Below are 12,434 nucleotides of genomic sequence, written 5' to 3'. Positions count from 1 at the left end.
TTATATATTAATATTATATATTTATATTATATATTTATATTATATTATATATTCAGAGTACATATATAATACATATATACATATGCAATACATATATTTTATATATATATATATATATTCAGATTACATATACCTAATTAAGAGATTCTGATTAGTATGAATTTGACCTGCCTTTCAGATGTAAGAAGAAAGGTTTTAAATAAATAGAGCCCTTTTCTTTGTTAACAGAGACTATGGAGTAGTGTGGCTTGGAATTTATTTTTTGGACATGTTAGCAGGCAACAAACTGCTTGTTAGTGTAGCACAGTAGCCATGATATCAGCTTATTTAGAGCCTTTTTAATTCTTAAATATATAAAAGAGAAATTGCAGGGTTACCTTTGTGTTGACTTGGAAATATGTTTCTGTTCCATCTCTTTCCAGAATGATGTTAGGGAGAAACAGAAGAGTCTTGTTGAACAGCTTCTATATTTGTTGAACAGTTCCCCAGGGCCTCCTACTCGCAAACTTCTTGCCAAGAATCTAGCCATACTTTATAGTATTGGAGACACATTCTCTGTTTATGAGACAATCGATAAGTGTAATGATCTTATTCGTAGTAAAGATGATTCTCCAAGTTATCTTCCCACTAAACTGTAAGTTAAATTGCATCTTTCTTGTTCCAATTTTATTCATTAAGTACCAAAACTACTTCACAGGTGTTTTGAAACTGAATTTTAAAATCTAACTTTAACGTTATTCTTTGGCTGAGAAAGTTCCTTTTGGAAAATGTTATGTGTATTTGATGTTTTCTCAAATTTTAGTACTTGAGTGCCTACAACGAAAATATTCAGAGTTCTTCAGATTTGGGGTGTTATTTATAATTCCTTGGTTCTTGGTAGTGAAACTGACAATAAGTATCTTGGGAGAATATTCTTCTAAGAACCTAAAAGTAATGGCTTAGTTTATTTCACGAGATTCAATTCCTTTTATCACCTTTGATTTTAGAATGGGCCATGAGCACCCTGGTTCCACAGCAGTGACTGTAGAATGTTGTTCTGATTTTTTGCTTGTAACAGAACATATTCTCCCATGAAATTTTCAGGTTTCAAATTTGATGGGAGCCTTATGGCTTGTTTCTCTTACTCTTTATAAGTAAGTCCATCTTTGATTATCTGGTATATGACTCAAATGCTATGAAAATATTTTGCAAATTTTCAGTTTGTAAGAAATTTGAGGGATGGATAGATCATTTTGTTGAGATCTAAATTAAGAATGATGCAGCCTTTTAAAATTCTTGTTATCAAAGGTATGCTTAGCTTATTCACCTCAGTATTATGCCCACAGAGGGAATTTTATCCTTTCAAAGTAAAATTAATCTTTTCCTTCCAGACAGCTGACTATCAAGATGCAAACCACTGGTTTTCTTATCCTTCTATTGTATCATCTACAAAAAATTAACTCAAAATGGGCCATAGATTGAAATATATTAGCTAAACTATTAAACTCTCAAGGTAAAAAGCCTAGTAAATTTTTGTAGTCTTGAATATGACAGTGGTTTCTTGGATAAAACATCAAATGTGTAACTTGCAAGAGAAAATATAGTAAATGAGACTTTTTCATTTTTGTTTCAAAAGATGTTTCCAAGAAAGGGAAAACATGACCACGACAGTAGAAAAATTTTTCTAAATCACTTTTGCATATTCTAAGATTTTTTTATATTGGTTTTCTTAGCCTAATTTATAATTTAAATATCATTTCAGTGCTGCTGTGGTATGTTTGGGTTCCTTATACAAGAAATTGGGTAGAATACTAGGTAACACCTTTACTGATACAGTTGGGAATATTCTTAAAGCCATGAAGAGTGCTGAGGTAAGTTACCACACATTCAACTAAATATTTTTTTATTTTTTTTATTTATTATTTTTAATTCATTAATTACATTGTATTATGTGACACAGTTTCATAGGTACTTGGGTTCTCCCCACCCCTCCCTAAACCCTCACACCATGGTGGATTCCTCCACCTTGTTGCATAACCACAGTTCAAGTTCAGTTGAGATTCCCCCATTGCAAGCATATACCAAACATAGAGTCCAGCATCTTATTGTCCAGTCAAGTTCAATGGCTTCTTAGGTATACCCTCTCTGGTCTGAAGACAGAGCCAGCAGAGTATCATCCCAGTCAATTAAAAGCTCCAACATACCATCAGCAAAAATTTACATCATTATGGAATTAGTTGGCATAGTAATGAGTAACCAGCATGTTAAAAGTAAATGCGAGTTCTTAACCACCTTCTGTGACCACCTCATTGACATTTCAATTTTAGTTTATACGTAACATATAACATACATAACATAACATGTTATACATAACATCATATCATCTTAAATTAAGGCAAACATGTGGTATTTAACCTTTTGGGATTGGCTCATTTCCCTTAGCATTATGGTTTCCAGTTTGGCCCATTTGGCCACAAAGAACTGCATTTTGTTTTTTTAAACAGCTGAGTAGTATTCCATGGAGTAGATGAACCATAGCTTTCTTATCCAATCCTCTGCTGATGGGCATTTTGGCTGCTTCCATGTTTTTGCAATTACTGATTGTGCTGCTATGAACATAGGAGTGTATGTTGGTTTCTCATAAAACAAGTGTTCTGGATATATTCCTAGGAGTGCTATTGCTGGATCATACGGTATGTTGATTTTGAATTGTTTGAATGTTCTCCATACTGATTTCCATAGAGGTTGTACCAGCCTGCAGCCCCACCAGCAGTGGAGTAGGGTTCCCTTTTCCCCCGCAACCTCGCCAACAAGTGTCGTTGGTGCTTTTATTCATGTGGGCCAGTCTTACTGGCGTTAGGTGGTACCTCATTGATGTTTTAATTTGGATTTCCCTTATTGCCAGGGAACTTGAGCATTTTTTCATATGTTTATTTGCCTTTGGGTTTGTTCCTTTGTGAAGTGTCTGCCCATTTGTAGTGCGCAAAGATCTACTCCCATTCTGTGGGCTGCACGTTCAACTAAATATTAAAAAGATATGATTTTTTTCATGTTTTGTGCTTTCTTGATAAATATGACAAACTACATGAATATGTGTAACCTTTTTGCATTAATTATTTGCTTTAAAAAAAATTTATTTGAAAGGCAAAGTTACAGATTAAGAGAAAGGTCTTCTATGCACTGTTCAATCTCCAAATTGTTGCAGTGGCTGCTGCTGGGCCACACTGAAGCCAGGAACAGGAGCTTCTTCTGGGTCTCTCTCCTGAATGCAGGGGCCTAAGCACTTGGGTCATCGTTTGCTGCATTCCCAGGTTCATTAGTGGGGATCTGGTTTAGAAATGGAACAGCTCGTACTTGAACTGGTGCCCATATTTGATGTCAGTGTTATTGGCAGCAGTTTTACGTGCTGTGTCACCATCTGGTCACCTGGGCCATTGTATATTTCTCTTCATTTGGGATATTTCTTATCATATTCTTTTTGACTATGCTCTTCCCATTTGGCATTCTCAAGTTTCTCTTGAGTCCAAATAATCCAGGTATTTGCTGTTTTCATGCTATGCTGTTTCCCATAAACTTTCTTTATCTTTTATTTTTTTGTGTCTCTGAGAATATATATTCAAAAAGCCTGTCTCTGAGCTATGTGATTCATTCCGAGTTTACTGGTTCATTCTTCTGTTTATCTGTTCTGTTACTAATGCTTTCTTTCTTTTCTTTTAAGTATTTATCTTACTTAGTTGAAGCACAAAGTTAGAGAGTAAGAGAGATTATCCATCTGCTGGTTCACTCCCCAAGTGGTCACTGTACTCTGGGCTGGGCCAGGTTATAGCTAGGAACCATGAGCTTGTTCTAGCTCTTCCATATGAGTACAGGTCCCAGCACTTAGGCCCTCCCTGCTTTTTTTTTAAATGATTTATTTATTTTTATTGGGAAGACAGATGCACAGAGAGGAGGAGAGACAGAGAGAATTATCTTCTGTCTGCTGATTCACTCCCCAAGTGGTCACAATGGCCAGAGATGAACTGATCCAAAGCCAGGAGCCAGGAATTTCTTCCAGGTCCCCCACATGGATGCAGGGTCCCAAGGCTTTGGACCATCCTCTACTGCTTTTGAAGGCTACAAGCAGGGAGCTGAATGGGAAGTGGGGTGCTGGGATATAAACCAGCACCCACAGGGGATCCTGGCGCATGTAATGTGAAGACTTTAGCCACTAGGCTACTGTGCCAGGCCCACCTTTTTTTTTTTTTAAGTTGTATGAGAGATTGCTTCCATCTGCTAATTTATTACTGAGATGCTGTAATAGCTGAGTCTAGACTTAGCCAAAACCGGAACGTAGGACTTCATATGAATCTTCTTGTGGGTAGATTCAGGCATCTCAACTGCTAGGCTGAATAATTGCCTGCCAAGCATTGCCTATATAATTTTACATAATCTTCATGACAATTTTGTGTATTATTGGAATGTTTCTACCTTTTAAATAGTAAGTACCTCCTATAATAGTAATTATTAATGTTTCTTATCTGAATGAGTTGGTTGGAACGCACAAAAATAAATATCGATTTTTGGTGTCATTCTTCATAATATTCTTTTTCTTGTGTAAATATTTCTTTCTCCTTCCTTTGTGACAGTCTCAAGGTCGTTATGAGATTATGCTGAGTCTGCAAAATATCTTGAAAGGACTAGGAGCTGCTGCTACACCTTGCCACAGAGATATTTATAAAGCAGCTAGATCCTGCTTAACAGATAGATCCATGGCCGTTCGTTGTGCTGCTGCAAAGGTAAAATGATCTGTAGAGCAGCCTTGCTAAAAGTACGTGTAAAGAAATTAAGTCAGATTATCTTTGTGTATGCGTTAGCAACTGCCAATCATCGAGAGCCATAGCCTTGGTGATCAGCTGAGGAAACACAAGTTCAGGAGTTTAATGATTTGCCCAGGGTTCAGTCAGTTAGCAACACATCATGGGAAGTTTGTTTCCAGATTCTTATGTACTCATTCCATTCTGTTATGCTTTCCCTCTGTAATTCTGCAACCTAAATTTACATGTAAACTTTATTTTGCTTCGTAGTAACTTTGTATTTAGTCATGCCTTCTTAGTACAGTAGGTTAGATCATAAAATTTTCTTTTTATGTTGAAATTATAGTTGTACATAGCTGACAGATTGATTTTAAGAGCGTTTTTAATACAGTTCTAACTTAAAATTGGTTCCTTCTAACACCCTTTGTGGGAATATTGTCTTACATGCTATAATATCAGTGAATGTTAATACTCACTATAAATGCTGTGATCACTAGGTTGCTACCTTGGATTTGTGAATTTTCTTTGTTAGATTGTGGTAGTCTCTACAAGTTACATAAATTTAATCCTGACATTTTTATTTTGTTTTTCATTAATTTCTGTTTATCCAATTGAATAGTGTCTCCTTGAACTTCAGAATGAGGCCATTTTTATGTGGAGTACAGACCTGGACAGTGTGGCCACACTATGTTTTAAGTCCTTTGAAGGTTCTAATTATGATGTGCGGATTTCAGTTTCAAAGCTACTGGGCACAATATTGGCTAAAGCTATAATTTCTAAACATCCAGGAGCAGGTAAATTAATGTAATTATTTTCAGAATATCTTCAATAATTTTCCAGTTGTTATAAGCAAATATGTATAGCTTATAGCTACCTACTATTAAGAAGCAGCATTCTATCAGCCAAATTTCTTTTTAAAAAAATTTATATCTATTCACATATATATGTATAATTTAATTTAAAGGCAGTGTTACAGAGATTGGGAGAGACAATGAGAGAGACTTTTTGTCTGCTGGTTCACTCCACAAATAGCTGCAATGACTGAGACTGGGCCTAGGTGAAGCCAAGAGCCTTGAACTTCATCTGTATTCCCACGTGGTTGAATCCAAGGACTTACGCCATGTTCACAGTAGGGTGCTGGGTAGGAAGTAGAGCAGCTCGGAACCAAACCAGCACCCAAATGGAGTACCATTGTTGGCAGGTGGTGGTCTAACCTGTTTTACTGCAATGCTGGCTTTCTCAGCCAATTTTTCCCCCCACAGATACTGCTATAGGTCCTAAAATTTCTTCTTCAAATACTTCAGGAGATGTATGAGGAAATATTAAACACTTGGAGTGTAATGGGCTATGTTCAATATCATATTCCTTTACATTATGACCTTTTTTATAAAAAATAAATCATAAAGTATTCAGTAGCTGATTTATTGATCTAGAAGTCAGAGTGAAACTGAGGGAGAAAAAGAAAAAAGGAAGCATCTTCTGTTTTCTGGTTCATTTTCCAATGGATATAATAGGCAGGGCTGGGCCAAACTAAAGCCAGGGCCCATTTACTTATGCGATCATCTGGTACATTCTCAGACACACTAGCAAGAAGCTGGGTCAGTACTGGGGCAATTGTGACATGATCTGATACTCCAGTATGGACTGCTGGTATCACTAGTGGTTGCTTAACTCACTACTTCTTGAATATTTTTCCCTCTTGTCATCTCAGACCTCTTCCATTGTTGTACCTTAACATGATGGTCTGTTTTTATAGGCTCCTCTACCAGATCTCCCTACAAAGCAGAATCTCTTCCTGACTTTACCATTTTTATTAAAAAGGAATTATCCTGTCTCTTGTTAGAGCTCATCTTCTTATGTATGTGAGGACCTTGCTCTAAGATGCCTCCCATTCTCTCCTCAGTATCAGATTTTTCCTCTCACTGTTTTCTACCAAACATGTTTTGATTTTTTTCCCCATATTTAAATAAATAAGTAAGTAAGTAAGTAAATAAATAAATAAAACCTTCTCCAGCAATTAAGAACGTACTTTCTCTTTTCTTTGCAATTTAGGTCTTCAGAAGATTTCTTTTTCTTTCAAGTTTATGAGGCTTGGGGGATAGAGTCAGGCATAGGAGAGAGACATTCCATCTGCTGATCCATTCTCTAGTTGTTTACAACAGCACAACTGGGCCAGGCGAAAACTAAGAGCCAGGAACTCCAGCTGGGTCTCCCACATGAGTGAGAGGAACTGTGTATGTGAGCCATCAGCTGCTGCCTCCCAGGTGTATTAGTAGGAAGCCAGCTTGGAAATGGAGCAGGTGAAACTTGAATCCTTCCACTGTGAGGCACTGTGCCACAAGGCCTGCCCCTATTTTTTGCTTTATTGAAAGAGCTTTCATACTAGTTTTATAGTGCTATACCATTTTGTGTTCTAACCAACAGTGTGTAAGAACTTTAGTTTCTCTATGTCTTTGGTGACACTGATGTTTTGCTTTTTGCTGATAGCTATTTTGATAGGTTATTAGGTGATTTCTTCCTGTTATTTTAGTTTGTATTTTTCTGCTGATTGGTGATGCAGAACAGTTTTTTTCCTATTCTTACTTATCATATTTAAACCTTTTCCTATCATAATATTTTTGAGTGTTTATACTGGGCCAGGATCTGTTCTGAGAACATGAAATATATAAATAAAACATAAACAAAATCGTTCTTGTGGAGTTTATGTTCTTACAAGTAGCTTAGGCAAATCACTGGGCATTTCCCAATCAACCTTGACCTTTCAACAGCGTTTATCTCAAGTGTTCCTTCTCTATCCTTTTTCTCTTGCCTTTTAAGGCCTCATGCTCACATAGTTTTCCTTCCTCCTCACTGTGTAGTCCTGTTCACTCTTTTCTGATGGTGGTTTGCCTTTTCTGTGAAAAGGCTTGGTCTTCATCTTGGATTCCATCTCTGTATCAGTGATTCCTGTATTTATATCTTTAGCCCAATTTCTGTCTTGGACTTCAGACTTTTGATATTCAGCTGTCCTTTCACACCTCAGTTTGGATGCTTATTTATCGTTTCAAGTTATTTTGTATTGAACTGAACTTTTTCTTCCTTCCCCCATACATACATGTGTCTGCTGTACTTGCATGCTTGCTTAAATAGTTTGACAGTTCTGTCCTTCCAGGTGTTTAAGCCAAAATTTGTGAAGTCACCCTTAACTCCTCTCTTTCACACTCAACATCTATTGTACTTGGTTATCTTAAAACACATGTAGAACCAGCACCCCTTGAGGAAATAGCTAATTCTGGGGTCAGGGCTGGGAAAGTTCATGATGACCCCAACTATCTGATATCAAAAGAGAAGCAGTCTGCACAGATTAGCATTCTCAAGAGACTTACTGGTCAAATCTAGGATGCATTAACATCAAAATGCATAGTGACAGTTAAGCAAGAAGGGAATCAATGCAGACAGAATATGAATAAAAAAGAGAAAAAAAAATTTTATGGCAGAATGCCAACTAATAACTATAGAAGGAATAGTTGTTAGAAATTACGTTTTTATAATCATTACAGAAATAATTTATGGAATTAGGAATTCTCAAAGGATTTATGAATGAGAATGTGATGGGTTACAGAATATTTATGGCATCTTAAAGTATTACCAGATTGCATTATAATTATAAATGAAAATTTTGCAGTACATAAATCTGGAGACTCATCCAAGTGTTCACCAATGTTGGGACATATTAACATCATCCTTTGCTTGTTGGTGTTATACATTAAGGATGCAGTATGTCTACGTAGTTCTTTTCCAGACAAACTCGTATCAAGGATCATCCTGTAGAACAGCTGGCTGTAACTCTATTGTGGAAAAGTAATGAGGGTTTTAGAAATGAGTCCAGGGGGCTTGGCAGTGTGGCCTAGTGGCTAAGGTCCTCGCCTTGATCCCATGTGGCCGCTGGTTCTAATCCCAGCAGCTCCACTTCCTCTCTATCTCTCCTCCTCTCAGTATATCTGACTTTGTAATAAAAATAAAATAAATCTTTAAAAAAAAAAAAAGAAATGAGTCCAGGGCCCGGCGGCGTGGCCTAGCAGCTAAAGTCCTTGCCTTGAACGCCCCGGGATCCTATATGGACGCCGGTTCTAATCCTGGCAGCTCCACTTCCCATCTAGCTTCCTGCTTATGGCCTGGGAAAGCAGTTGAGGACAGCCCAATGCTTTGGGACCCTGCACCCGTGTGAGGTTCCCGGCTTCGGATCGGCGCGCACTGGCTGTTGCGGCTCACTTGGGGAGTGAATCATCGGATGGAAGATCTTCCTCTCTGTCCCTCCTCCTCTCAGTATATCTGACTTTGTAATAAAATAAATAAGTCTTTAAAAAAAAAAAAGAAATGAGTCCAGGTGAAAAGTAAATGGATGTTTATTATACTGTTTTTGCAAGGTTTTTTTTTTGTAAGCTTGATTTTTTTCTAGGAAAATTGAAAATTATGCCTGCTTGTATATCCAGACTGCGTCTACACTACTGTGCTTTGATCCAAATCACCGTCAGCTGTCATAGCTCTCCATACTTCTGCTTCTGCCCATAGACAGCAAGATGTTCTCAGTACATGTTCTGTTACTCCTCTGCTCAAGTTCCTTGACTGGCAGCTGAACTTATGTCAGCAACATGCTTATTAGAGAGATCAGCAAGGTGTCATATATGGTTCCATAGCCTGTCTCCTGTACCTCCTCAGTCACCGCGTCCACATTACCCTGTGTGAACTCAACTGGGTCTTGTACCCTTCTAGAGGCTGCATTACTATAGCTGTTCCCTGTTTTTTCACACTTTTGTTTTCTAGATATCCTCCTTCTTAATCTGTCACTACATTCACACAAATGTCACTACACTCACAGAAATGTCACCTGTCAATAAATCTTGTCCTGATGTCTTTTTAAAGTCGTAGTGATTCCCAACCCCGGAATTCTTGACTTCATTTACCCTTCTCTGTTTTTTTGTTGGTTTTTTTTTTTTTTTTAGATTTATTTTATTTTTATTGGAAAGTCAGATATACGGAGAGGAGAAGAGACAGAGAGGAAGATCTTCTGTCCAGTGGTTCACTCCCCAAGCGTCTGCAACGGCTGAAGCTGTGCCAATCCGAAGCCAGGAGCCAGGAGTCAGTAGCTCTTCCTGGTCTCCCATGCAGGTGCAGGATCCCAAAGCTTTGGGCCGTCCTTGACAGATTTCCCGGGCCACAAGCAGGGAGCTGGATGGGAAGCGTGGCCACTGGGATTAGAACTGGTGCCCATGTGGTATCCCAGCGCGTGCAAGGCGAGGACTTTAGCTGCTAGGCAATGGCACTGGGCCCTAGTCTTGATTTTTGAATAAACATTATTTTTGTTATTTTATTTTAATTGAAAGGGAGAGTTGAGAGAAAAGGTAGACATACAACACACACCAAGAAAAGATTTCCCATCCTCTTGTTCACTCCCATATGGAAACAGTACTGGGCTGGGCCACTGTCAAAGCCAGAAGCCTAGAACTCCAGCCATGTTTGTCGTGTGGGCAACAGAACCTTACTGCTTGAGTCATCATTTTCTGCCTCTCAGGGTGTCACCTGCAAGAAACTGGAATTGAAAATACATTTGGGGCTGAAACCCAAATTATGGGGTATCTCATATGGCATTTGCCAGTTTTCTCTTGAGTATTAGAGCCTAGGAGCCAGCAGAGGAATTTAGTAATGTTAAACTTTAATTTCTTCACAGACTAAGGAAGTAACAAAAGTATTGCCAGTGGAGAATTTTTTAAAATAGGGCATAGTGGTTGCTTTATAAAATTGTCATTAAAAGTTGTAGCATTTAGAAAAATAAAACTATAGTTTTTGGCGTTTTTAGTATGTGAAAGGATTTTCATTGCATTGTATGCCATTTTCATTTATTTCTTTGTTGCTAATTTTTGTTTATTTAAGAGAGCACACTTCTTTCTGCTGATCCACTCCCCAAATTCCCATAGTACCTAGGGCCAAAGCTGGGAGTTCACATGGTCTTCCATCTACATGCCAGTAACCCAACTGCCTGAGCTGTCACCACTGCCTACCACGGTCTACATTGACAGGAAACTGGTTTCAGAAGCCGAAACCAAGAGTTAAACCCCAGTAATCTGGTGTACAGTGTTATCATCTTATTTGCCAGGCCAACCACATATTCCTTCCCTTGTTCAGAAGAATGGTATCTTTTCAACTTAATGATGGAAAGAGAGCACTGGGGCATGGGCTTTAAGATTTATACACTTTATAAATATCCTTGCCATGGTAATTTGCGAGTCCATTCTGATTTCATCTCTGAACCCAACGTTCTATATATCATGCTGGCTTTTTTGTAAATCAAGAATATGCATTAAAATTTATCAAGTAAAAATATGTTTTGTTCTTTATTATAGCAGCCTCACGTCAAAGCACACGCAGAGTAACTCTGGAGGAAGTTCTGGAATTACTAGGAACAGGGTTTCTTCGTGGGAGTTCAGGCTTTCTTCGGGCCAGCGGAGATATGCTGAAAGGAACCAGTTCAGTCAGTAGAGATGTTCGAGTTGGAGTTACACAGGTTGGAATCACAAATCAGTGCACATGCCTAATTTTTACTGGCCTATCATTGAAATTTTAATGTCAGATTTCCCCAAAGTGATACTTTGCAAGGTCACTGCTTACCTTTTATGCTCTTGTATTTATACATAGATCATGGGAAAGCCAAAGCAGTTTTTAAAAGCTAGGTTACAAGTAACAGAACCCTATTACCCACAATGTTTTTTGAAGTTGCTATTATTGAAGTTTTTTGTTTATGTTTGTTGAAACACAAACAACCTATGTTTTTGCTTTATTTCGAGCCTTTGTGTTTTGTGGGATTTTATGGTTTGATATGTTTCCATTATGTTTCTTTGAGCCTATTCAGTCAAATGTAAGCTATTTGGTTCCTATTATTCAGTATAGGCAACAATATTTTGTATTGTTTCAACTCTAAATAAATATAATGGTTCTTAGATTTTTGATCCTTAATAAAATTTTAATGGCTGAATTAGGAAAATGTATTACAGAATAAAATAGAGATTTCTGCATTCTTTCCCATGAATTACCTTTTTTTCCTCCTTAATGTTACTATGGTTCACAGCAATCTTGCATTTAAAAAAAATTCATTGTTTTATACTGTACATAGACTCATGAAAACATGAGCTTCCAAGTATACTTGGAATTAAGCTGTGTGTTTCTAAGGAACAGATTACTAAGAAAACTGCTTGCCTTTGTGTCTCTGAAGTAAGACCAGATCATTAACATTCATGAAAATGCCGAATAGTGCCATTCATCACTGTAAACTTGCCTTTCAGGTTTTTAGAACTCAATTCCCTTAGAGTTATGGTGCTGGAGCATAATTAATTCTTATAATGTGTTCATATGTTTGAATTGGGTATGTGTTGTTCAGAATGCAAAGTACCCTGAAACCTTTGTTCAGAAAAGCTATGACAGTTTTTACATATGAGCTGGCTAAGTTGAGTCTATTAACTTCTCACAATCTCACCAAAGTAAGACAGAAGCAACATAAATGAAATCTCATTTGAAAGTCTTTGTACTGCACTTTTGATTTTTAAAAAAAAATGGTGCTAGATTTATTTATATCAACTGGTTACAAGTAAGGAAATTTAATTTGTAGTGAAGAAAGAGGAAATATTGATG

General features: G+C 37.4%; 1 protein-coding gene across 7 annotated transcripts in view; it reads left to right on the top strand.

Moving 5' to 3' along the window:
• The window catches only part of HEATR5A (HEAT repeat containing 5A), a 113,480-nt gene that overhangs the window by 28,609 nt on the left and 72,437 nt on the right, over positions 1–12,434 (top strand). For 5 of the 7 annotated variants that reach the window (XM_058666311.1, XM_058666304.1, XM_058666305.1 and 2 more), the window contains 5 exons: positions 423–634; positions 1,742–1,850; positions 4,605–4,754; positions 5,392–5,566; positions 11,153–11,313. In XM_058666311.1, coding sequence (XP_058522294.1) covers positions 423–634; positions 1,742–1,850; positions 4,605–4,754; positions 5,392–5,566; positions 11,153–11,313 — 807 coding nt within the window. The remainder of the gene's footprint in view (positions 1–422; positions 635–1,741; positions 1,851–4,604; positions 4,755–5,391; positions 5,567–11,152; positions 11,314–12,434) is intronic. The other 2 variants (XM_058666308.1, XM_058666310.1) reach the window with 1 other exon arrangement.

This window comes from Ochotona princeps, chromosome 6 (genome assembly GCF_030435755.1).
Source record: "Ochotona princeps isolate mOchPri1 chromosome 6, mOchPri1.hap1, whole genome shotgun sequence".
Lineage (NCBI taxonomy): Eukaryota > Metazoa > Chordata > Mammalia > Lagomorpha > Ochotonidae > Ochotona > Ochotona princeps.
This window is presented reverse-complemented; position numbering and strand designations above follow the sequence as displayed.